The following is a 22,887-nucleotide window of genomic DNA, read 5'->3' on the forward strand; positions in this document are numbered from 1 at the left end:
TTTTACTTATTATCAGAGTCAAGACTTTTAATTTATAAGAAATGTGACTGCCTGTCAACTTAGGCTAGTGCTAAGCACAGCATAATTTTTAACAAATATATGTTCCACACACTGAACTAGATTTTTTGTGTACTAAAATAATGTTCTATGCCATTATTACTTATGTAAAATTAGTTCTCTGAAGTTGCATGACTTTTTTTTCCACAAGTCAACATACTGTTCTAGAAGTAGAAAATCCCACCCTTTTTTTAACTTAGTGGAAGACGTAATTTAAAATGGGCCTCACGTATTGGACAGTTTACATAACTGCAATATTCACAGTATGTCCTAAGATATTTGCCAAAAAGCCCATTATAAAAAGAAAGTCTATTTATGTTATTTGTATCCATTATTCTTTTCTTTTTTTTTCTTTTTTTCTGGGAGAGAGAGCAGGTGAGGGGTGTATCCATTATTCTTGTCAGCTGACTTTAGATCACAGTTCTCTAACCAAGCATAAGACCAAATCAAACTCTTTATTATAATTATTTGACCAGTGCCATAGAGGTACCTGCCCCTCCACAATAGGTGAAACTGTGCCAGGCAAACAACAAATGGGCATTGTCCCAAGGAGCCTGGACAAAAAGACACAGGGTTCGATTCAGACGAACAGAATTAAGGCCAATATAGAGTTTCCTGGAGTCACTGTAATTAGATTGCTTAATGAAGACACTAAGAGAGGTATTGTTGCATGTGGTTGAGTGCGCAAGTATGTGTGCGTAGGTGTGTCTGTTTTCCAAGTGATTTAAGAACACAAGTATTGTTTGAATTAAACAATAAGCCAGAAAAATTAACATTTTCAGAGAAGAGAGAGGTCACACTATTGAAGCAAAAAAAATAATGTCTTTTTAATAAAAAATATATATGACACATGAAGCCATGGCAGTATAAGTTATTAAATGATATTTAGGAGATGAGTGAAGAGCTCAACCTATTAGCATCCTAGACACGAGACCTAGTAGGAAATATGGAGTCTGTAGGGACTCACCTGTGAAGATGAACACTGGGTATCTGTGAGGGTTACGACTACTGGGTGGATTTTAGTCTATTTTGCTTAGCTTTATTTTCTTCATATTACTTTTATAAATTATAAATTTAACCTACAAATACATTCTCCCTAAACCTGTATTACATGTATCATCAGGAAATAGACATATTTGTAAAATATATAGTATAACATATTTCTATATAATACTTACATAAATACATTTTTTAAAGAATGAGGGAAACTTTGAACTCATCTAGACCAGTAGTTTTTCGTACCTTTTTAAAGCAATACTTTCATAGAAGCCCAACCTGAAGCTGCTCTGGCTACAGCCAGCCATGGAGAAGTGCAAAGTGATGACTGGTTTCCTCCCTTCTCTCCTCCCCACAAACCCCCAACCCCCTTGGTGGCTGCAGAAAGAACTCTGTGGAACCTCAGGGTTCTCGTTCTCATTGACTTCCACAGGTAATACAGCCCATCCGATGACATGCATTCAGAGCAATTTCCACTCCTCTGTACTAGCATATCATCATCATTGTCCAAATAAATAACTTGGCTAAAAAGCAGAGGACATTCCATTCATGTCTTTGGCACCCTAGAGCAATAGAACTTTGGTGAGATGATGTTAATATTTTTTTCCTCACCCTCCACTAAGATAGCCACTAGACTCATGAGGCTATTAAGCATTTAAACTGTAGCTAGTGCAACTGAGAAACTGAAATTTTCATTTAATTTTAATTAAATTTAAATAGCCACATAGTAGAGGAGACCTAGAAGATCAGTGCTCATTAAGGGCACCTCTGTTTTAGTTGTACTTTATCTGAGAGGAAATTTCAGCTAGAAAACATAGAACAGGGAAGCACAGTGTTAAGATCAGTGTGGAGAGCCAGTGTGATGGATTTGAACCTTGACTTTTAACTTCACTGCGGCTTAATTTCTCCTGATCTGCAACATGGAAACAAGAATGATATCAATCTCATAGGGGGTTGAGAGGATTAAATGAATGAAAACATGTAAACACTTTGGAAGGGTGCCTGGCCCACAGTAAGTGCTATGTAAGAGTTTATTAAGTGAATCTGAAAGAAAAAATAGGTTAGAAAATGGGTGTCTAAGGCTCTGGTTGAATATATATATGCATATTACTCTTATCCATCAGTATTGGTGAAGTATAGTTGCTTTTTAAGCATATCACTTAGAGGTCTTTATGTTTCTTTTTTTTAAAATAATGACAAATATGCAACTTTTTTTTGTAGCTTTACAACAAACACCCAGATGCTGTAGCCACATGGCTAAAGCCTGACCCTTCTCAGAAGCAGAGTCTCTTAGCACCACAGGTATTTCTAATTTTAATTATTTTCAAAAGTGATGTATCTTGCAATTAAAGAACAACAACAACAAATATATAGCCACCAACCAGACCACTGGGCTGGTTAAGTAGATCCTCATGCCTGTTAGCAAATGCAATTCTAGGACATCAACTAATCTGACATGTTGACTCTTTCCCCTTTAAGTCATTCACCAACAAGGCTGAAAAATAAGACCTGCTTTGGATGGAAAGAGCTAACTTTAGAATAAAAAGGTTAAGCATGTGTGCTATATACTGATATGCCTTTCCTTCTTCAGAATACGGTATCCTCTGAAGAAACTGATGACTTCAAACAAGAGGTGAGTTCTCACTTTGAAGCAGAGGCCGACCATGCCATGGAGAGACAAAGAAGCCACTCTTTCTCCTAATGACATTTCCTGAGTTTTGTTCTAACAAAATTCCATTAACAAATTTTCCAGTAAACTGCCAGCCTAACACCAGAAGAAAATATGTATTTACTAAATGCCAGAAATACCAGATTTTTTCTGATAAGTTTAGTGTGGCAGGAAATGTTTACTAATGTCTGTTATTTGAAATGCTAAACCTCTTGCAATTGATTTAAGGTATTTTATAGATGTCTTATTTAATATCTGACACACATCTAATAAATAACTATAAACCCAAGATTTTGCCTCTAGGAACATTTCTGTTCCTAACATAATGGTTTATATGATAACTATTATAGGGCTGTTAATGAGGACTTTTTATTAGGACTAGCAATATATTTGCTAAGCAAAGAAAAAAGTTTGTTTCCCTTAAAATTCTGTTTGAATATGCTAAGATTTGCTAGCAAGAAAAGTTAGATAAATGACCCAGTATATTTGCTAATTGGAAGTTTAATAGACATTAACTGGCTAATTCAATGGACAGATCTGAGCTGTACTTTATACACATGCATAACAGTCACTTTTTGATGATCCATGTTAATAGGGAGGTAGTTTTAGGTTTTGCGGCATGATGATGCTCTGATCTCCCGAGAATTCTCATTTCTAATACAAAAAAATAATCTCACAATCATGTATCTGTATTTATTGCATTATTGAATTTGGCCTATTAAATAATGTCTAATGTGAACCAGAAAAAACAACGTTATCAATATAAATATTCTACTCATATATCTTACTTGAAAATATCTAGAAAAGTAATTTTTATGGGAAATCAAGAAAAATACTTTAATTATGATTCCATTTATCCTTATGTTAAAAAAGAAATTGAAAGGTGCTCACTCTAGCTCTTAAAAGCCATTGAGTGCATTGTTGTGGATGCAGAGATCCTAAAACTAAATAAAAGAAAGACAATAAAAGTATAATGCACTGTAAAGGCTAAGGGAAAATTAAAACATTTACACTAATTTTTCTGGCCATCTTGACTTTTAGACTCTCCCAAGTAAGTCCAATGAAAGCCAGGACCACACAGATGATGTGGGTGATGACGACGAAGATCGTGTGGACAGCCAAGACTCCATCGACTCAAATGACTCAGATGACGATGATCGTACTGATGACCCTGACAATTCTGACGAGTCTCACCATTCTGACGAGTCTGATGAACTGGTCACTGATTTCCCCACTGACTTTCCTGGAACCCCTTTTGCCACTCCAGCTGTCCCCACAATAGACACAAATGATGGCCGAGGTGATAGTGTGGCTTATGGACTGAGGTTAAAATCGAAGAAGTTACACAGATCTGTCGTCCAGGTAAGCCCTTTAACAGACATATCTAATGGTTATGATTAGCGCCCAATTCTATGAACCAGAGTCTGCATATTCACTTATTCATTCATGCATTCATTCATTCAGCATTATTATTACTTTATGACCATTGAATATGAGACTTTTTCCCTTGGTGTTGTTTTTTTTAAGTCCACATAATTCCTCTCTAATTTTGTCCCTCAATCACAATGCTATTTTCCACCAAATTCTGGCAGTAAGGCATTTATCCTATTCACTTTTTTTTTTAGATTAAAAGGAGACTGAAAAACAGCAATTACTTGTACAATACAATGGTCACATTTTGAAGTTAAATATCTAAGAGGAATGGGAGAGTTGCAAATTACACTGAATCTTTAGTCAAAAGATCTGGATTTGACACATAGCCATCATTTGCTTTATTTTTTAACTTTTAATTCACGTTTCTTTATGTAAAACAGAGATAAGGAGACTTACCTCATAGGTTTCATCACATATATCATTGATGCAACTATTACGTCAAAGGAGATGACACATGAAAGGGCTTGGTGAAATATAAAGTAACATGCTAGTATTATTTTTTTACTTCAGCCAAATTTAGACAGTTTTCATTGGCCTAAAAGTTTGAGAGCAGGAAAGAATTACAATGTGCCTATTCCTGGCTGTCATTTAATTCTTCTTCCATTTGTCCTGTGGTTCAGTATCCTGATGCTACAGAGGAAGACCTGACGTCACACATGGAAAGCGATGAGATGGATGATGCACACAGGGCCATCCTGGTTGCCCAGGGCCTGCCCGTGGCTTCTGATTGGGACAGCCGTGGGAAGGACAGCCAGGAAACAAGTCAGCTGGATGACCACAGTGTGGAAACCCACAGCCACGAGGCTGCCAAAGAATATAAGCTGAAGGCAATGGATGCAAGCAATGAGCATTCTGTTGGGATTGATAGTCAGGAAAATTCCAGAGTCAGCCATGAGTTCCACAGCCGAGAATTGCAGAGCCATGAAGACAAACTGGCATCAGCCCCTCAGAGTGAGGAACAAGATAAACATCTCAAATTTCGCATTTCTCATGAATTAGAGAGTGCATCATCTGAGGTCAATTAAAAAAAGAAAAATACAATTTTCTGCTTTTAGTTAAAAGGGAAAAATACATTATAACGAGGTGGGAGACAATATGAAATGCTTATTTCTCAGCTTAGGTGGTGAATGTATATGTACGTGAATCTGGAATAGATAATGTTTTTAATCAATAGTTTAGTGTGTGGCTTCATGTAACAACTTTGTAAACTAAAAGCTTCGATGTTCTCTCCATATAGGTAATGCAAATTAACACTGTATTTTAATGTTTGCTATTCTTTTACAAATAGAAATTTATGTAGAAGCAAACAACATGCTTTTTGCAGAAGTAAACAAAATACTTTTACACAATTATAAGAGAACATAAAATTTAGTCACTATAATTGTTTGTTTTTCAAATTAGTGTACATTTTGTTGTGATTATTTTTGTTTACATGAATAAATCTTTTATCTCGAATGTAATGAGAGTTTGGTGATGTCAGTTGCTCTCCCTGTATTTGCTTTCCCACAGTTGCTCAACAATTAACAGATGTAACCATTTTAATGAATGTGCTGGCCTTGGTAGAGAGCAATCTAGGAACCGCTGCATCAACTGTACAGGTTCTGGATTGAGCTAAGTTCCTACCCAAGGAAACAGGTGTCAAGTGGGGATGGATATTCAGCCAGAAATCTTCCAACCAGGCAGGGCTCTTTAAGCTGCTTCCACTGAGTAAAAGCAGAATTTTTTTAATTTTTACAAAGCTGATATAAAAGCTAACAAAAGCCCACTGGGGTGGGGGGGGCAGGGGCAGGGGCGGGCTGGAGAGGGCCAATGGGGGAAAAGAGGGGACGTATATAATACTTTCAACAATAAAGATTTTTTTAAATATATAAATAAATAAATAAATAAATAAATAATACATTAATTAATTAAATAAAAGCTAACAAAATTCCTAGATGCAATTACACATGAATTTTATTGTTTCTCATCACTCCATTAATTTGCTCATTAAATCTATTGTTTTTGTGTCCTTGGTTGGAAACTTGAGTAGGTTCCATAGCTATTCTGATCACTCATAGAAAATAGTGCCTTGCAATGGAAAAACTTTTAATGCAGTTTCAGGTAAAAATCAAATTTCTCAATTTCATTCAAAATGAAAAGTTTTGCAAACCTAAAGTGGAGCAAGCATCTTTATGTCCCTGTTTTACCCTCTGCTTTTTCTAAAACTAGAAATTCCATTTGGAACTTTAAAATTTTTCTATTAACCAATTCTCAGGAAAAAAGGGGTGAATTTAAATTTCTAAAAAAAAAAAAAAGAATCATAATGGAAACATAAAATCAATAGAGTGATCACAGAAAATCCATAGCCTTAATTCTTTTTTTAAAAATATATTTTATTGATTTTTTACAGAGAGGAAGGGAGAGAGATAGAGAGTCAGAAACATTGATGAGAGAGAAACATCAATCAGCTGCCTCCTGCACATCTCCTACTGGGTATGTGCCCGCAACCCAGGTACATGCCCTTGACCGGAATCGAACCTGGGACCTCTCAGTCCGCAGGCCGACGCTCTATCCACTGAGCCAAACTGGTTTTGGCTCCTTAATTCTTGCAGCAGCAGCAACAACAACAAAAAGAATAAAAATCAATACATTAAGCTCCCATCTTAAAAAGCAGAAAAAGCCAATGAAGTATAGCAAACCTATACGAAAAGAAAAATAAAGTTGAAAACAAAAAGAATGAGGTAGAGAACAGAAAAACAAGAAACAGTAGAAATTAATAAATCAAAACGCTGATTCTTTAAAAAGAAATCAACAAAATAGATAAGCCACTACCTAATCCAATAAAAGGAGAAAGGCAGAAATCACAAATATAAAAAACAAGGAGATTGTGGGGAGCTGATACAGGGTTAAGCCTCGGACTGACCTGTTGGTAAAGTCACAAACAATTCCCAGCTTAGAGGGCACAGTCCTCTTAGCATAATTAGGCTTGACCTTATGAGGCTCTCTAGATCTTATCTGGGAAGCTAATGGGCTGAGGGAAGTGCAGGAAGTAGCCAAAACAAGTGAAACTCACAAGAACTGTGTAACTATGGAAACCACTACCTTGTTTACCTCTCACTATAAAATAAAGGCTCAGCTTGCCTTGGGATCTTTCTCTGTGGCCTCAGCCAGGCACAGGGAAGATCCACGGAGACTAAGGAAAGCTAGAGAGTTCTGAACGCTGTCTCCGTGTAAATCATTCTTCGCCGACTCCGTCCACACCTTTGGGAACCCCTGGACCACTGGGGCTGGACCCCAGCAGGAGATACCCAATGAAACAGGAAATTTTAAAAATTGAGCCTGGCCAACAGAGCTCAGTGGTTGAGTGTCAACCTATGTACCAGGAGGTCACAGTTCAACTCCCAGTAAGGGCATACAACTAGGTTATGGGCTCAATCTCCAGTGTGGGGCATGCAGAAGGCAGCCAATCAATGAGTCTCTCTAATCATTGATGTTTCTATCTCTCTCCCTGCCTCTCTGAAATCAATACAAATATTCTTTCAATACAATAAAAATTAAAAGAGACTACTTTGCACAATACAAAACATGAAAAATCTAAACAAATTGAATTATTTTCTAAAAAATACAATTTACCAAAATTGACCTTGCCACACATGAAAGCGTAGATATATTTCTGTAGAGGAAAGATAAAATATGATTTATAAAACTAACTATAAAAACTAGACTCAAATGATTTTACAAGGGAATTCTAGCAAACTTTCAATGACCAGATAATCCCAATACCATTTAAATTGTAGCAGAAAGGGAAAACTGTCAAATGATCTTCATGAAACAAGTGAAACTTTGACACTAAAACCTGGTGAATATTGCAAACACACACAAAATACTACAAAGCATTCTCACTCATGACTAGCAATAAATAAGTACCGAATAGCCTGGCCAGTGTGGCACAGTGGTTGAACATCAACCCATGAACCAGGTGGGCATGGTTCAACTCTCGGTCAGGGCAAATCCCCAGGTTTCCCTCTCAACCCCCAGTAGGGGGTGTACAGGATGCAGCCCATCCATGTTTCCCTCTCCATTCCTCTCTGAAATCAATAAAAATCTATTTTTTTAAAAATGCATAATAACCAAGGTGGGAGGAGTATTCTTAGACAATGATGCTTTAATATTAGTAAATTTACTCCTATAATTCACCATATAGTTAGATTAAGGAGAAAGATGTCCTTTGATTAGGTCTACAGATTATTAAAAAGGACTTTGTGTAAGTCAGCTATTACTGTGAAAATGAGTAACAAACATTCCCAATATCTCAGTGGATTATAACATCAAATATTTTTCTTTTTATCACTCATTAGTCTATGGGTAGCAGAGGTGGCTGTGCTTTAGACTGCAGGATGGATTCAGGTCTGCTCCATATGTCTCTCTAACTGGGACTAACTACCCAGGGCATGTCTTCCTGGTGGCAAAGGCACAAACATAAGAGGGATGTGTATTCTTAAATTCATAAAAATAAAATGAAAATTAAAGGATTCTTCCTTAGCATGATGAAATATTTTATATCTCAGCTTGTAAACCAGCATCATATTTAATGGAGAAACTTTAAAGGAATTCCCATTAAACTCAAGGACAAGACAAATCATAACTATTTACATATATGAGAACTGAGAAAGAATTAAATTATATTATGTAGATTATATAATACTACACCTAGAAAACAAAGTATCAGTACTAAAAATAACAAGTAACAAGGTCTATAGGGTAGCATAATATGAAAGTTACCTAAAAACACAAAAAAATACAAGCAATAACCATTTAAAAGTCATAATGTCATTTAACATAGAAATCAAAAAAGATAAAGTACTTAATAGAAAATGTGCCAAAATTATATTAGAAACTGTGTGGGAAAACTCCTGTACTTTTCTCATATAGAACAATTCAACATCATAAAGATGGCAAGTCTCCCCAAGTAATATATAAATGTATTGTGATTCCAATGAAAATGAAAGTTTCACCTAGAGCTATACAAGGTAATTCTAAAGCTCATATGGAAAAATAAACATACAATAATATAAAGGAAATTTTTGAAAAATACAAGCAATAAGGAAGGACTAGCCCTAAGAAATATTAAATCAGACTATAGAGCATCTCTAATAAAAATAAAAAAATACTGTGTTACTGGCAAATGAATAGAGAGAGTAACGAGAATATAGGTTCAGAAATAGACCCAAGTACATGTGGAAATTGCTGGATGGCATTTAAGATCACGTGGGAGAAGATGGACTTTTAAATAAATGATGCTGAGTGACTGGACATCCACTCAGGAAAAGATAAAATTGGATCCATAGCTCACATCATACATCTAAGTAATCTCCAAAGGAACCATAAAAATATTAAACAAATACATGAGGGAGTTAACCAGGGTGTGGGGAAGGTTTTCTACGAGGAGACTCAACCTATATCACCTGCTATAGACTAAAATTCATAAGTTAAAGTCTAACGCCCAATGCGAGGGGATTTGGAGGTGGGGCCTTGGGGAAGTGATTAGATCATGAGGGTGGAGTGCTCACGAATAGGATTAATGTCCTTATAAGAGAGGCCCCTAGAGCTCCCGCGCCCCTTCCACCATGGGAGGACACAGTAAGAAGATGGCCATCTAAGAACCAAAGAGTAGGCCCTCACCAGACGCCTAATCTCCTGATGCCTTGAACTATGAGAAGTAAATATTTCTCATTTATAAGGCACCCAGTCTTTTGGTATTTGTGTTATAGTAGCCGGAACAGATAAGACAACACCATCCTTGTAGCCCTCATTAGTCAAGAGCAGTGACCCCTTGGGTTCCCCATGTACTTGCTTCAATTGGCACCTCACCACCACCAACCACAGGTAACCGCTTCATTAACTGTCTTTTCCCTGCATGCCAGGAAATACAACATCCCATTTCCCATTGGCAAGTGGCTCAGCACTGTGCTCAAGTCCAAAGGCATGACCCAGTTAATCCAGAAACTGTATGTTTGAGTGGTGGTACCATTCAAAGACCACTCCCTGTACTCTCTCAGTCGGGCTTCACTTAGAAGAGGGGACACGCCCCAGTAATCTGAATAAGGAAAATTTAACGTGAAGAAATATTAACAAACAGCAAGTTAACCAGAGGAGATAAAAGGGAACCTTAACAGTATTGTTGGACAGAGTACCCACATAAGGAAGAATTTGGATGTTGAATTAAGTCTCCCCAAAGCTAAGACTTAAACTTCACTAGTGAGGGTGTAGCTGCAGCCCAGAGGATGGCAGAGAAGTTTGCTGTTATCCTGGGTGGGAGCTGGTCCATGGCGGGTGGGTTGAAGTTGGCAAACAGGTCACTTCCCACAGGAGCGCCAGTAGACTGAGGCTGGCAAGCAGGAAACCGTGGGCCTTGACTGCTGAGCAGGAAACTGCCTGCCAGGTGCCAGCAAAACTAGCCAGAGAGTGAGCACCACTGAGTGTTCTGCATACACATCACCAGCAGCTGCTCCTTACAAGGAGCTAGAAGAGAGGACACTCACCAGCCCCGAAGCCTGTTTCCCCGCAGTGTCCCTCCAGCGCCCTCTACTGTCAAAGTTTGCCAGGTGCCAGCTGACAAAGGAAGCGTGTTTGCAACTTCCAACTCCAGTATTGCAAAGCGGGCAGAGGCAATGGATTCTGAGCAGGACAGCAGTAAGCTGATAGCTGTCACCGTCTCTGGGGAAATGGCTGATTCCTGTCCATGAACAAAATGAGTAAAAAACGAGCCTGGAAAATCTCTTTAATGATAGAAAGCAAGGAAGCTCTCAAAACCAAAATGGGGTCATAACCAAGGGACCAAAGAGCAGACTTGAAGGCGACTTCCACTGGCCAAAATGAAATAGTTGGAAAACAAAAAGAATAATGGCAGGAATGGATTGTTCCTAATTGAATTTTTTCAATTACATGAGCATTTAGTGATACTATAAGAGAAGAGAAAGCATAAAAGAAAGATCTTCTTTACAGATGAATGCCCGCTAATAACAAATGTAGAAGGAATAATAAAATTAGATAAATCATTTTGCAATTTACAGTGTAATATTGACTCAGGAAATAATTACTCATGAATGTTAAAATCATTGCAAGGAAGGTTATTGGGAATAGGATATTTATCTGGTCTCAGAAGACCACGCCACAAATTACTAACGCCAAAGGAAGAAGCTTTGAACTAGAGAGATTGGTTTTGTTAATGGGATTGCTAGCTATGAGCTTCCTAATGTGATGCAATAAGAAAAGTGCCACATCACCTGTGACATATATTTGTAAGAAAATGTTTAACAGAATCAAATTGTAAGAAAACAAACAAGCCTAGAATTTGAGTTACTCTATGATAACACTGGTCTGAACTTTCCAAAAAGTAAGATTGCCAGATAAAATACAGGATACTCAGTTGAATTTCAAATGAACAACAAATCATCTTTATGTATAAGCATGGGGCATATTATACTGAAAGATGATTCATTGCTTATCTGATGCTCAAATTAATTGAGCATCCATTATTTTTATTTTCTAAATCTGTCAATCCTACAAAAAAAAGTCATAACCAAGGATAATTCATAAACTTTGATTTCCCCCTGGATTGAAAAAGAAACAAAACTATAAAACACATTTTTGGGACAATTATGGTCATTTGAAAGTACATAGTATGTTAGATGATATTGTAGAATTATTGTTAATTTTTAGGTGTGATGATTGTGTCATGTTTACGAAAGTAAATGTCCTTATTCTTAAGGGATGTACAATAAAATATTTAGGAGTGCATCTGGAAATATCTGCCAAAGCAATCTTGAGAAAGAAGAACAAATCTGGAGGCATCACACTTGCTGATATCAAACTATATCACAAAGCTATAGTAATCAAAACAGTATGATACAGACACATAAAACAATGCAACATAATTGGGAGTCCAGAAATAAATCCCTGTATATTATGGTCAACTAATCTTTGACAAGGGCACCAAGAATACTCAATTGGGAAAGAATAGTCTCTTCAAAAAATAATATTGGGAAAACCAGATGTTCACATGCAAAAGAAGTAATTGGACCCTTATATTACACCACACACAAATAGTGTGCATTATACAGTGTTGGTGGGAATGTAAATTGGCACAACCTTTCAGTATGAAACTTCCTCAAAAAATTAAAAAAAGAACTTTCATATGATCCTACTGGTTTCAATATATATATATTGAAACCAGTATCTTGAAGAGATATCTGCACTCCCCTGTTCATTGCAGCACATTCACAATAGCCATGTTATGGAAACAACTTAAGTCCATCAACAGATGAAAGGATAAAGAAAATGTGGGATATATATCATGGAATATAATTCAGCCATAAAAAAGAAGCAAATCCTATCATTTGGAACAAATGGATGAAATTGGAGGACATTATGCTAAGTGAAATAAGATAAGAAGGCATATACTGTATTATCTCACTTATATGTGGAATCTAAGTGACCTTGCATATGGTGATGACTTTTTAGGCATAACATCAGGGAGTAGAACAATGGTTGCCAGGACTGGGGTGTACGAGAAATGGTGAGATGTTGGTCAAGGGCACAAACATTTAGTTATAATATTAATAAATCTGGAGGACTTAACATACAACATGGTGGTTATACTTAATAATACAGTATTGTATACTTAAAATTTGGTAAGAGAGTAGATCTTAAGTGTTCTCACCACACACACAAAGAAAGGTGACTATGTGAGGTGAAAAGTATATTAACTTGCTTGTGGTAATCATTTCACAATGTATGTGTAATTAAATCATCATATGGTACAACTTTTTAAAAAATCATATCATAGCCCTGGCTGGTTTGGCTCAGTGGCTAGAGCATCGGCCTGCCGACTAATGGGTCCTGGGTTCGATTCCGGTCAAAGGCACATGCCAGGGTTTTGGGCTCGATCCCCAGTGGGGGACACACAGGAAGCAGCTGATCAATGATTCTCTCTCATCATTGATGTTTCTATCTCTCTCTCCCTCTCCCTTCTCCTCTGAAATCAATAAAAATATATCTTTAAAAAAATCACATCATATGCCTAGTTATATACAATTTGTATTTATAAATCATGCTGCAATAAAACCTTATGAAAAACCCAAATGTAAATAGATGAAGTCCCTCTGTGTAAAGACAGATTCATATAATTGTAAAAAAAAGAATAATAAATCCTACATCATCTTTTGTTTCTCTTTGCTTTGTGTGCTTCATTTATATACAGATCAATTTTTAAAGAATTTATAAAATTACTGTAAAAAATAGGATTAAAGCAAATAGCATGCAATAAAACAAGATTTTATTCCATATTGTTAATGATATAACTATTCTGGGCCATTATGCACCAAATAACAGGGCAACAAAATATTATGTACAAATATTATAACAACAATAAGTAATTGATGAAAAGATAATAATAAAAAACCTAGCCCTTGCATATGGTGATAGCTTTTTAGCTATATCACCAAAGGTATAATCCATGAAAGAAGGAATTTTTAAGCAGGGCTTAATTAAAGTTAAAAATGTCTCCTTTGGGCTGTTTCATCTTGAAGTGTGTTTGCTGGTTTCTTTCTGAAATAGCTGCATTTAATACCAGTCTTTGCAGGTGACACTCATCATGATCTCCCCTACTCAAAGTGATCACTGGGCCTGGTTGCAAAGAACAATTCAGAAAGGATATTCAAGTAAAATCTGCAGATGTCTCGTGATTATTTCTGGTCTTACGTTTCTCATCGTTCATAACCTGATGGCCACTTATGACAGATACCAGGAGTCACAAGATGTCACCACGATCCAACTAGAATTGCCGAGGTGTCTCATTAACAAGGATCAAATCGATGCCTCACAGAAGGAGAAACGGAAGTACGCTAAGTCAGGATGATCTGAAATTAAACCTGGACGGACGCCTTTGTGCTTTTGGGCCTTTGGGCCTTTTTAAAGTTTCTTGAGCATTTTTAAATAGAAATAAATTTGGGTTTCACACACACACACACAAAAATGTCTCCTTTGTGCCCGGCCAGTGTGAGCATTGATCTATGAACCAGAAAGACACGGTTCAATTCCTGGTCAGGGCACATGCCTGGATTGTGGGCTCAATCCCCAGTAGGGGGCATGCAGGAGGCAGCCAATCAGAGATTCTCTCTCATCATTGATGTTTCTTTCTCTCTCTCCCTCTCTCTTCCTCTCTGAAATCAATAAAAATAATTATTTAAATAATAATAATAAAATAAAAATGCTTTGCAAAAGACAATGTCAAGAGAATAAAAAGACAAGCTACATACTGGGAGAAAATATTTCAACAGACACATCTGATAAAAGACTGGTATCCAAAATATACAAGGAACTCTTAAAAACTTAATAGTAAGAAAATAAAAAATTCAATTAAAAAATGGGTCAAAGACTTTAACAAACCCCTTACCAGAGAAGATACACATATGGGAACTAAGCATGTGAAAGATATTCTACATCATATGTCACCAGGAAAATGCAAATTAAAACAACAATAAGATACCTAATGCAGCTCCTGTGTTAAGCATCTGCTCCCTGGTGGTCAGTGCACATCATAGCAACCAGTTGTTCCACTGTTTGGTCAATTTACTTATTAGCCTTTTATTATATAGGATAATAATGGATATATGTCATTACATATTTGTCCAAACCCTTAGAATATAGAACCCCAAGAGTAAGTTCTAATGTAAAACAAAGATTTTAACTGATAATGCTGTGTCAATGTAGGTTTATCAGTTATAACAAATATACCACTTTGATCAGGATGTTGATAATCAAGGACGCTATGCATGTGTGTAGGAGTTATATGGGAGCTCTCTGTAACTTCTTGTTTTTAAAATATATTTTTATTGATTCCAGAGAGAGGAAGGGAGAGTGAGAGAGGACTAGAAACATCAATGATGAGAGAGAATTATTGATGGGCTGCCTTCTGCACACCCCCTACTGGGGACTGAGCCTGCAACCCAAATATGTACCCTGACCGGGAATTGAACCATGACCTCCTGGCTCATAGGTGAACACTCAATCACTGAACCATGTCGGCCGGGCTAATTTCTTATTTTTTATTGTAAACCTGAAACTGCTTTACAAAAATGGGCCTGTGACATAATAGCAGTGAAAATTTTTAACATATCAGTTAAGATCACTTGGATTCATTTAGGAAATAGATGGCATACTGAACAAGCAAATTTGACCAGGAGTTATACAGACCAGACCACCTTTTATACTAAGCTAATTTGGTTTAACTACTAAGGCATTAGCCTTCTGAGTATTCTATCCAATGCCCCATATACAAGGTTTCTTTACTTTCGATGTTGAGAACCTGAAAAATTCCCCACTCTGAGAGAGCGTCGGGAATATTCCCACTTGTTTCTGTCTGGTAGTCCTTTCCTCTGCCTCAAGCAGGTTCCTCAAATGCTGGCTCTGAAGCCTCCAGAGCAACTTGGTGGAAATCTCTGGAGTTCTTTTTCTGTGCATTTAGTTCTCTCCTCTCTGCTACGCCAAATTCTATCCACATTAGCCTCCCCAAATCCTCAACTTACTCTGTCTTCTCAACTGAGGGGGACTACACTACCACTGAGGAGCCCATTTCTAGGGAATTACTGGGGAAACCATAAGGTTCATCTAGTTTACTTCTCTTCTTTCAAGAAATGCCTTTTGACCCAGCAATCCCACTTCTGAGAATACATCCTAAGAATCCCTAAACACCAATTCAAAAGAATATATACATTCCAGTGTTATTTACAATAGCCAAGATCTGGAAAGAGCCCAAAGGCCCATCCTAATATATATAAAGAGCTAGGTGCCCGTCACGACCGAACGGGTAACTGGTCACCATGAAGTGCTGGCTGACCGGTCACCATGAAGTGCATGGAGCACCTCTCAGTCCACCCCCTCCCCCAGCCGCCGAGCTGCTCACCATGAGGGGGGGCTGGCAGCGGGGTGGGACTGGGGACTATTGAGCGGTGGTGGCGGGCTGCTTTGCGGGGCAGCCGTGAGCTTAGCGGAGCAGTCACCCAGGCAGTAGTGAGTTTCGCAAAGCAGTTGTGGGGCGGGGAGAGTTTCACAGAGCAGTCGCGGGGCAGGGGAAAGGGGGAGTTTCGCAGAACGTCCAGTCCAGTGCGAGCTTCGTGGGGTGGCAGCAAGCTTCATGGAGCAGTGGAGGAGCAGGGGGAGCCTCACAGAACAGTTGGGGGTTTTCGGAGCATCCTGGGGCAGGGAGCTTCACGTAGCGTCGCAGGGCAGCAGAGGCCATGCAACAGAGGCCTGGCTAGGCCTAGGGACCCTAACCACGCACAATTTCGTGCACCCTGGGCCTCTAGTCAGTTGATAAAAAGCTGTGGTACATGGAATACTACGTAGCCATAAAAAAGAAGAAACTCTTACCTTTTGTGACAGCATGGATGGACCTGGCGAGTGTTATGCTAGTGAAATAAGCCAGTGGGTGAAAGACAAATACCATATGATCTCACTTATTTGTGGAATCTAATGAAAAAAAAAATAAACTGATAACAGAATAGAAAGAGGCATGGATACATGGACAGACTGACAGCTGTTAGAGGGGAGAGAGCCGGGAAGACTGGATGAAAGAAGGTGAAGGGATTAGCCAAAGAATATATATCCATAACCCATAGACACAGGCAACAGTATGGTGATGGCCAGAGGGAAGGAGGGCAAAGGGGCGGGTGGGGGAGAAGGCAAACACATGAAAACATTTTCATATGTTTATGAAAATAAGTTTTTAAAAAGAATTATTTGCCACTGCCAATGTTTGAAAACCACCCTATATAATAAAAGCCTAATAAGTTAAGTGCCTGGTCATCTATTCAACTAATCAAAGCATAATATGCTAATGATATGCTAAGGCCACTCAACTCCTTGCTATGATGTACACTGACCACCAGAGGCGGACACTCCAATCGGTAGGTTAGCTTGCTACTGGGGTCTGGCCAATCGGGACTGAGTGAGACGGACCAGGCACACCCTGGAGCCCTCCCACTGTCCCTCCCCAGCTGGCCAACCTCCCGTGTCCCTCCCTGGCCCCGATCGTGCACCAGTGGGGTCCCTCAGCCTGGTCTGCACCCTCTCACAAGCCAGGACCCCTCAGGGGATGTTGGAGAGACAATTTTGTCCTGATCCCACAGGCCCAGCAGAGGGACCCCACTGGTGCATGAATTCATGCAGCAGGCCTCTAGTTCTTCATAAACTTGGATTGGTTTTTATATTTGCTTAAAGCAAATGGGTAATTCTGTCCCTGTTGCTCCATCAGGGCCAAGAATAGATATTCTTTAAAATTAATTTTAACATAAACCCAATCATCATGGCTCAGTAGTTGAGTGTTGAGCTAGGAACGGAAGTCATAGTTGGATTCCCCTCAGGACATGCAGGAGGCAGTCAATCAATGATTCTCTCTCATCATTGATGTTTCTGCCTCTCCCTCTCTCCCTTCCTCTCTGAAATCAATAAAATTATATTTTAAAAAAGAATTTAAAAGTAACTTTAACTTAAAAGAAGATTGAAAAAGATCAACTAAAATACTATATGACCATGGAGAAATGAAAATGGAGCTAGTAGAATTCACAGGAGTAAATAAGGATTTAAAATACATAATTAGAGAAATAAAAAGCCACATTTGAGACTATAAAAACACAAAAGATACAGTAACACGGAGGGCATAATTTATAAAAGCTCCTATTGAAAACAGAAATAGAAAATGGCAAAAAGAAAAAATCATTAAGAAGGAGATAATACAGAAACCAAACACAGTATCTTCAGCATATGCATAACTGGTATTCCTAATTAAGAGACCAAAATAAATAAAACAGAGCATTTCTAAATTATTTTTCAAACACTTTCCTAAAATAAAAATAAAAAATTGAATTTTCTGATTAAGCCTGTACAATATTTCCCAGAAAAAATAAGTATGCAGAATGATCAGCACAAAGTTGTTTCCTGCAGCAGGATAAGCTATATATATAAGTAGCCAGCAACCAGATTGCCGTAACAACCAGAACAACCGGTCACTATGATGCCCACTGTGATCAGCCTCCTACTGCCCCTCCCCCAAGCCGGTCCTGACCCTGATTGACCTCTCCCACCCCAATTGAGGGCAGGGTGGCCGGCCAACCCCCCCACCCCCATCAGCCCACCCCATCCAGATCGGCCCACAACTCCTCCCCCCAGCCAGCCCAACACCCAGATGGGTCCCCACCACCCCAATCGGCCCGCAGCCCCGCCCCTGATCACCCCCCCAATAGAGGGTGGGGCTGGCCAGCCAACCTCCTGTAGCCCCTCCCCCTACCTGACCCCACCCCAGATCAGCCTCCCCACCCTGATCAAGGGCAGGGCTGGCTGGCCAACTGCCTGCAGCCCCTCCCCATGGCTGGCTCTGCCCCCAATGCCCCCACCACCTGTTCTGCCTGTGGCCCCTCCCCCCAGTCAGCTCCACCCCCAATTGCGCCCCCCCACTCTGATCAGGGGGCAGGGCCAGCTGGCCAACCACCCATGGCCCCTCCCTGAGACCACTGGCCCCCAATTGGACCCCCACACCATTCGAGGGCGGGGAAGCCAGCCCACAGCCCACAGCCCCTCCCCACAGCCAGCCACACCCCCAATCACCCCCCCCTCCCCGCAATGGTGGGTTGGGGCCACAATCGGCCCCACTGCCCCTCCCCCCAGCCAGCCCAGCCCTGATCAGGCCCCATCAGGGAGGGCCGGCCGGCCAACCGTGCACCGTCTCCTCCTCCTGACAGGCCGTGCCTGATCCGCCCTGATTGGGGCCAGGCCAGCAGGACCCCACTCATGCACGAATTTGTGCACTGGGCCTCTAGTAAAAAATAAAAAACAAAAATCACCCTCCTTGGCCAGGTAATTTGGCGGCAGAAAAAAATCAAGCCATCTGCTAAGGCTGAGAGAAAAAAAAGGTGTGTTTAATCTGGCCTCCTATTTCTCCATAGCAACATTTAATGACAGGAAGGAAGGTGAAGGAACTTTTCCAGAACCCTAAAACCAAAAGAGAAAAAAAAAAAGGAATATGCCAAAAAAGATTAAACCAAATGCCTAGCCCACTTGTTTTATGTTTATGGCAAAAGAAGACATTCTCAATTTTGTTCAGATTCTGGGAATCATGAGGCATTAATGAGTCCTTTAAAAATCCACAAAAAAGATTATATATATATATATATATATATATATATATATATATATATATCCCAAAAGGATTGAATCAAAAGAAAGAACTCAAGGGAGGGGAATACATGTTTTAAAAATGCTGGTAATAAGTATTGAATATATTTAAATATATAACATAAAATACTATATTTATTATTTAAGAAAAATGTGTTTATAGACTTTAACAATGTAAAAGTTATTAAATTTAAAAATTGTTTGTTTGTAAAGTGTATACATTTACTAATATCCTTATCTTTCAGAAGAAGAGCCAAAGATGAATCGTATTTCATGTTTGCTTCATTTTAGAAAGTGACAGCTGATACTAAAATTTACATTTGTAAATAATTTCTAAATATCATTCAGACAGAAATCCAGCATACCTTACTATTGCTCTCATAAACTCATGCACAGTCCTTTATGGGTCAGACCAAAGTAAGAAAATGACCAGAAAGAGTCATTAAATCATTTTATAAATTTAAAATATCTTATGTGGCCAATGAGAAAAAGTGAGAGAAAAGCTACTATAACCAAAGCAGGTGGTATTTGGAAAAGATTAAACACAGAAATCAAAAAGAAACACAGCAGAGCATTCAGAAGTAAACTCAGACACATATGGTTAAATGAGCTTCAACAATGGTGCAAGGGTGATTTAATAGGGAAAGGATAGTTTTGTCAACTAATGGTGCTGGAACAGTTGAATATTCATATTCAGAAAGAAAGAAAGAAAGAAAGAAAGGAAGAAAGAAAGAAAGAAAGAAAGAAAGAAAGAAAGAAAGAAAGAAAGAAAGAAAGAGAGAGAGAGGGGGGGAGGGAGGGAGGGAGGGAGGGAGGGAGGGAGGAAGGTAGGAAGGAAACGAACTTTAATCCATATCTCACACCAAATACTAAATTACCTCAAAATGGGTTATATGCCAAATATAAAACCTGAAATTACAAAACTTCTAGAAGCAAATATAGGAGAAAACATTCATGGCACTGGGTGAAGCAAAGGTTTTAAAATATGACATCAAAAGTACAATATACAAAATGAAAAGTTCACAAATTGGACTGTATCAAAATTGTAAACTTCTACTATTTAATAAATACTCAAGCAATAACAGAACATTTTTGTATTTTTTCAATGACAGTTTACAATCAATATTATTTTGTATTGATTTCAGGTGTATAGCATAGTGGTTAGACAGTGATATACTTTATGAAGTGTTTCCCCCAATACTTCCAATACCCAATTGGCATCATACATAGTTATTACAATATTATTGATTATACTAGAGGCCCAGTGCACAAACTTCGTGCATGGTGGGAGGGGGGAACCCTCAGCCTGGCCTGCACCCTTTCCAAGCCAGGACCCCTGCCTGCCTGATAACCCCTAACTGCCTCTGCCTGCCAGCCTGATCCCCCTAACTGCTCTCCCTCCTGGCCTGATCCCCCTAACTGTCCTAACTGCTCTCCCCTGCTGGCTTGATCCCCCTAATTGCTCTCCCCTGACAGCCTGAGCTCCCTAACTGCTCTCCCTCCTGGCCTGAGCTCCCTAACTGCTCTCCCTCCTGGCCTGAGCCCCCTAACTCTTCTAACTGCTCTCCCCTGCTGGCCTAATCGCCCCTAACCACCTCTGCCTTGGCCCCCACCACCATGGCTTTGTCTGGAAGGATGTCCAGAAGGATGTCTGGAAGATGTCAGGTCTAATTAGCATATTACCCTTTTATTAGTATAGATTTCCTATACTGTACTTTACATCCCCATGACTATTTTGTAACTACCAAGCTGTACTTCTCAATCCCTTCAACTAAAAAGATATCTTTAAAAGGCCTTTTGGAATATTATTTGCATCAAAGTTTTCAAAGTTTAAATTTAATAATATTTAAAAAAAGTAGGGTTCAGCATCCTCCAAAGTCTCTAATCTCTAACCCTTCCAGAGTGGGAGGCTAAGCTAGCCACCCTGTATGCCTTAGTCTACTTGGCCCAATCATGTCTTCACATACCTTTTAATGCATACCCTATTACTAACACAACTCTTACAGTCTACATGATCCACATCTACTCAAACCTATTTCCATTGCAAGGGACTGAACCCCTAACCTAAAATAAATTCATCAAAAAGTAAATTCTTTGGCTAATGAAGTCCAGGGGTAGCTCTAACTTCACTTAGTGATGTCATCAGAACCTGATCTTTCTCCATCTCCTAGTTTCCACCTAATACACAATGAATCAGAATCTCCAGACATGACTCTAGACTCTTATTTAAACAACAAAACCTTCCCAGGCCTCCTGGTGCTTACCACAAGCTGTGTTCTTACACTGACTGCACAGAAATAGGAGGCAGAGTAAACCCACCCTATATACATTTCAGCTTAGGCCCTTTGCCTGTTCTGTATTTGTGAATGGGGAGATATTGAGAAGGAAAAGGGAAAGAAAGAAAGAAGAAAGAAAGAAAGAAAGAAAGAAAGAAAGAAAGAAAGAAAGAAAGAAAGAAGGAAGGAAGGAAGGAAGGAAGGAAGGAAGGAAGGAAGGAAGGAAGGAAGGAAGGAAGGAAGGAAGGAGAGGGAGGGAGGGAGGGGGGAGGGAGGGAGAGAGAGAGAGAGAGAGAGAGAGAGAGAGAGAGAGAGAGAGAAAGGGAAGAAGGAGCTTCCCAGATGCCATACAGAGCTTATTGGATAATTGCGAAAGGGAAGAAGGAGCTTCCCAGATGCCATACAGAGCTTATTGGATAATTGCTTTATCTGTGTGTAGTTTATCTTCATAAGCTAATTACAAGCTTCTTACAGGCATGGACAACTTTTTTTGCACCATAATCATATCGAAAATTGGCTGGATGGATATTGAACAGGTATTGTGTAAAGTCTGGTAGATCTGAGGATGCTGTAAGTTTATTCATATTGGCATCAAATGGCATTTAAAAAAATTTATATCCTTTTGGAAAATCTGGACTAGTCAAAATACAGTTGTAGTCAAAGTTTTTGAACAACTATACCCAAGTAGTATTATTGAATAAATTTGAGTTGGTAGAGAAAAAGCCTCACACAGAATTCCAAAGAGCTCTGTTCTTGGCCCTACATTATTCAAAAAAATTTTTAAACTTGGATAAAGATGCAGATAATAAATATCATACCTGCATCTAACAAAACTAAGATATGACAAATGATAAAAATGTTCTTATATAGCATGGTCACCTAAGCATTACCATTACTTCAATTTAGGTGTACTTCTAGTCTGCACATTTTCCCTGCTTTTTGTATATGTATTGTTGGCTCCACATTTCCCCTGAGCATCAAAGTTTTGGCTGCCAGCTTGTCTAGACTTACATCCTTACAACTCCAAATCTAGTGGGAAGAAAAGCTTTCCTTTTCCAACAATTCAGAAAAAAAGTACTGTCCTGATTTCCATTGAACAAAACCAGATTTTATGTCTGTTCCCAAGTACCATTCACAAAGGCCAACCAGACATGATGTTCTGGTTGGCCAGTTCCGTGCTCACCTAGTAATGGTGTCAGCCACATCGGAGGCATACCAGAATGGAGTCCGAATGGGAGAAGGTGG

General features: G+C 39.0%; 1 protein-coding gene and 1 non-coding gene across 2 annotated transcripts in view; both read left to right on the forward strand.

Annotated features, from left to right (window-relative positions):
• The window catches only part of SPP1 (secreted phosphoprotein 1), a 26,504-nt gene extending 20,888 nt beyond the window's left edge, over positions 1–5,616 (forward strand). The window contains exons 2-5 of the mRNA XM_014452112.2: positions 2,275–2,355; positions 2,645–2,686; positions 3,764–4,084; positions 4,777–5,616. Of these exons, the coding sequence (XP_014307598.1) occupies positions 2,275–2,355; positions 2,645–2,686; positions 3,764–4,084; positions 4,777–5,181 (849 nt within the window). The 3' untranslated portion in view covers positions 5,182–5,616. The remainder of the gene's footprint in view (positions 1–2,274; positions 2,356–2,644; positions 2,687–3,763; positions 4,085–4,776) is intronic.
• A 15,997-nt stretch (positions 5,617–21,613) lies between these two features.
• LOC111825070 lies at positions 21,614–21,746 on the forward strand. The gene has a single exon (XR_002828182.1). It is a non-coding gene; the product is annotated as a small nucleolar RNA SNORA51 (small nucleolar RNA).
• The last annotated feature ends 1,141 nt before the right edge of the window (positions 21,747–22,887 follow it).

The sequence above is a fragment of the Myotis lucifugus genome, unplaced genomic scaffold (assembly GCF_000147115.1).
Source record: "Myotis lucifugus unplaced genomic scaffold, Myoluc2.0 scaffold_12, whole genome shotgun sequence".
Lineage (NCBI taxonomy): Eukaryota > Metazoa > Chordata > Mammalia > Chiroptera > Vespertilionidae > Myotis > Myotis lucifugus.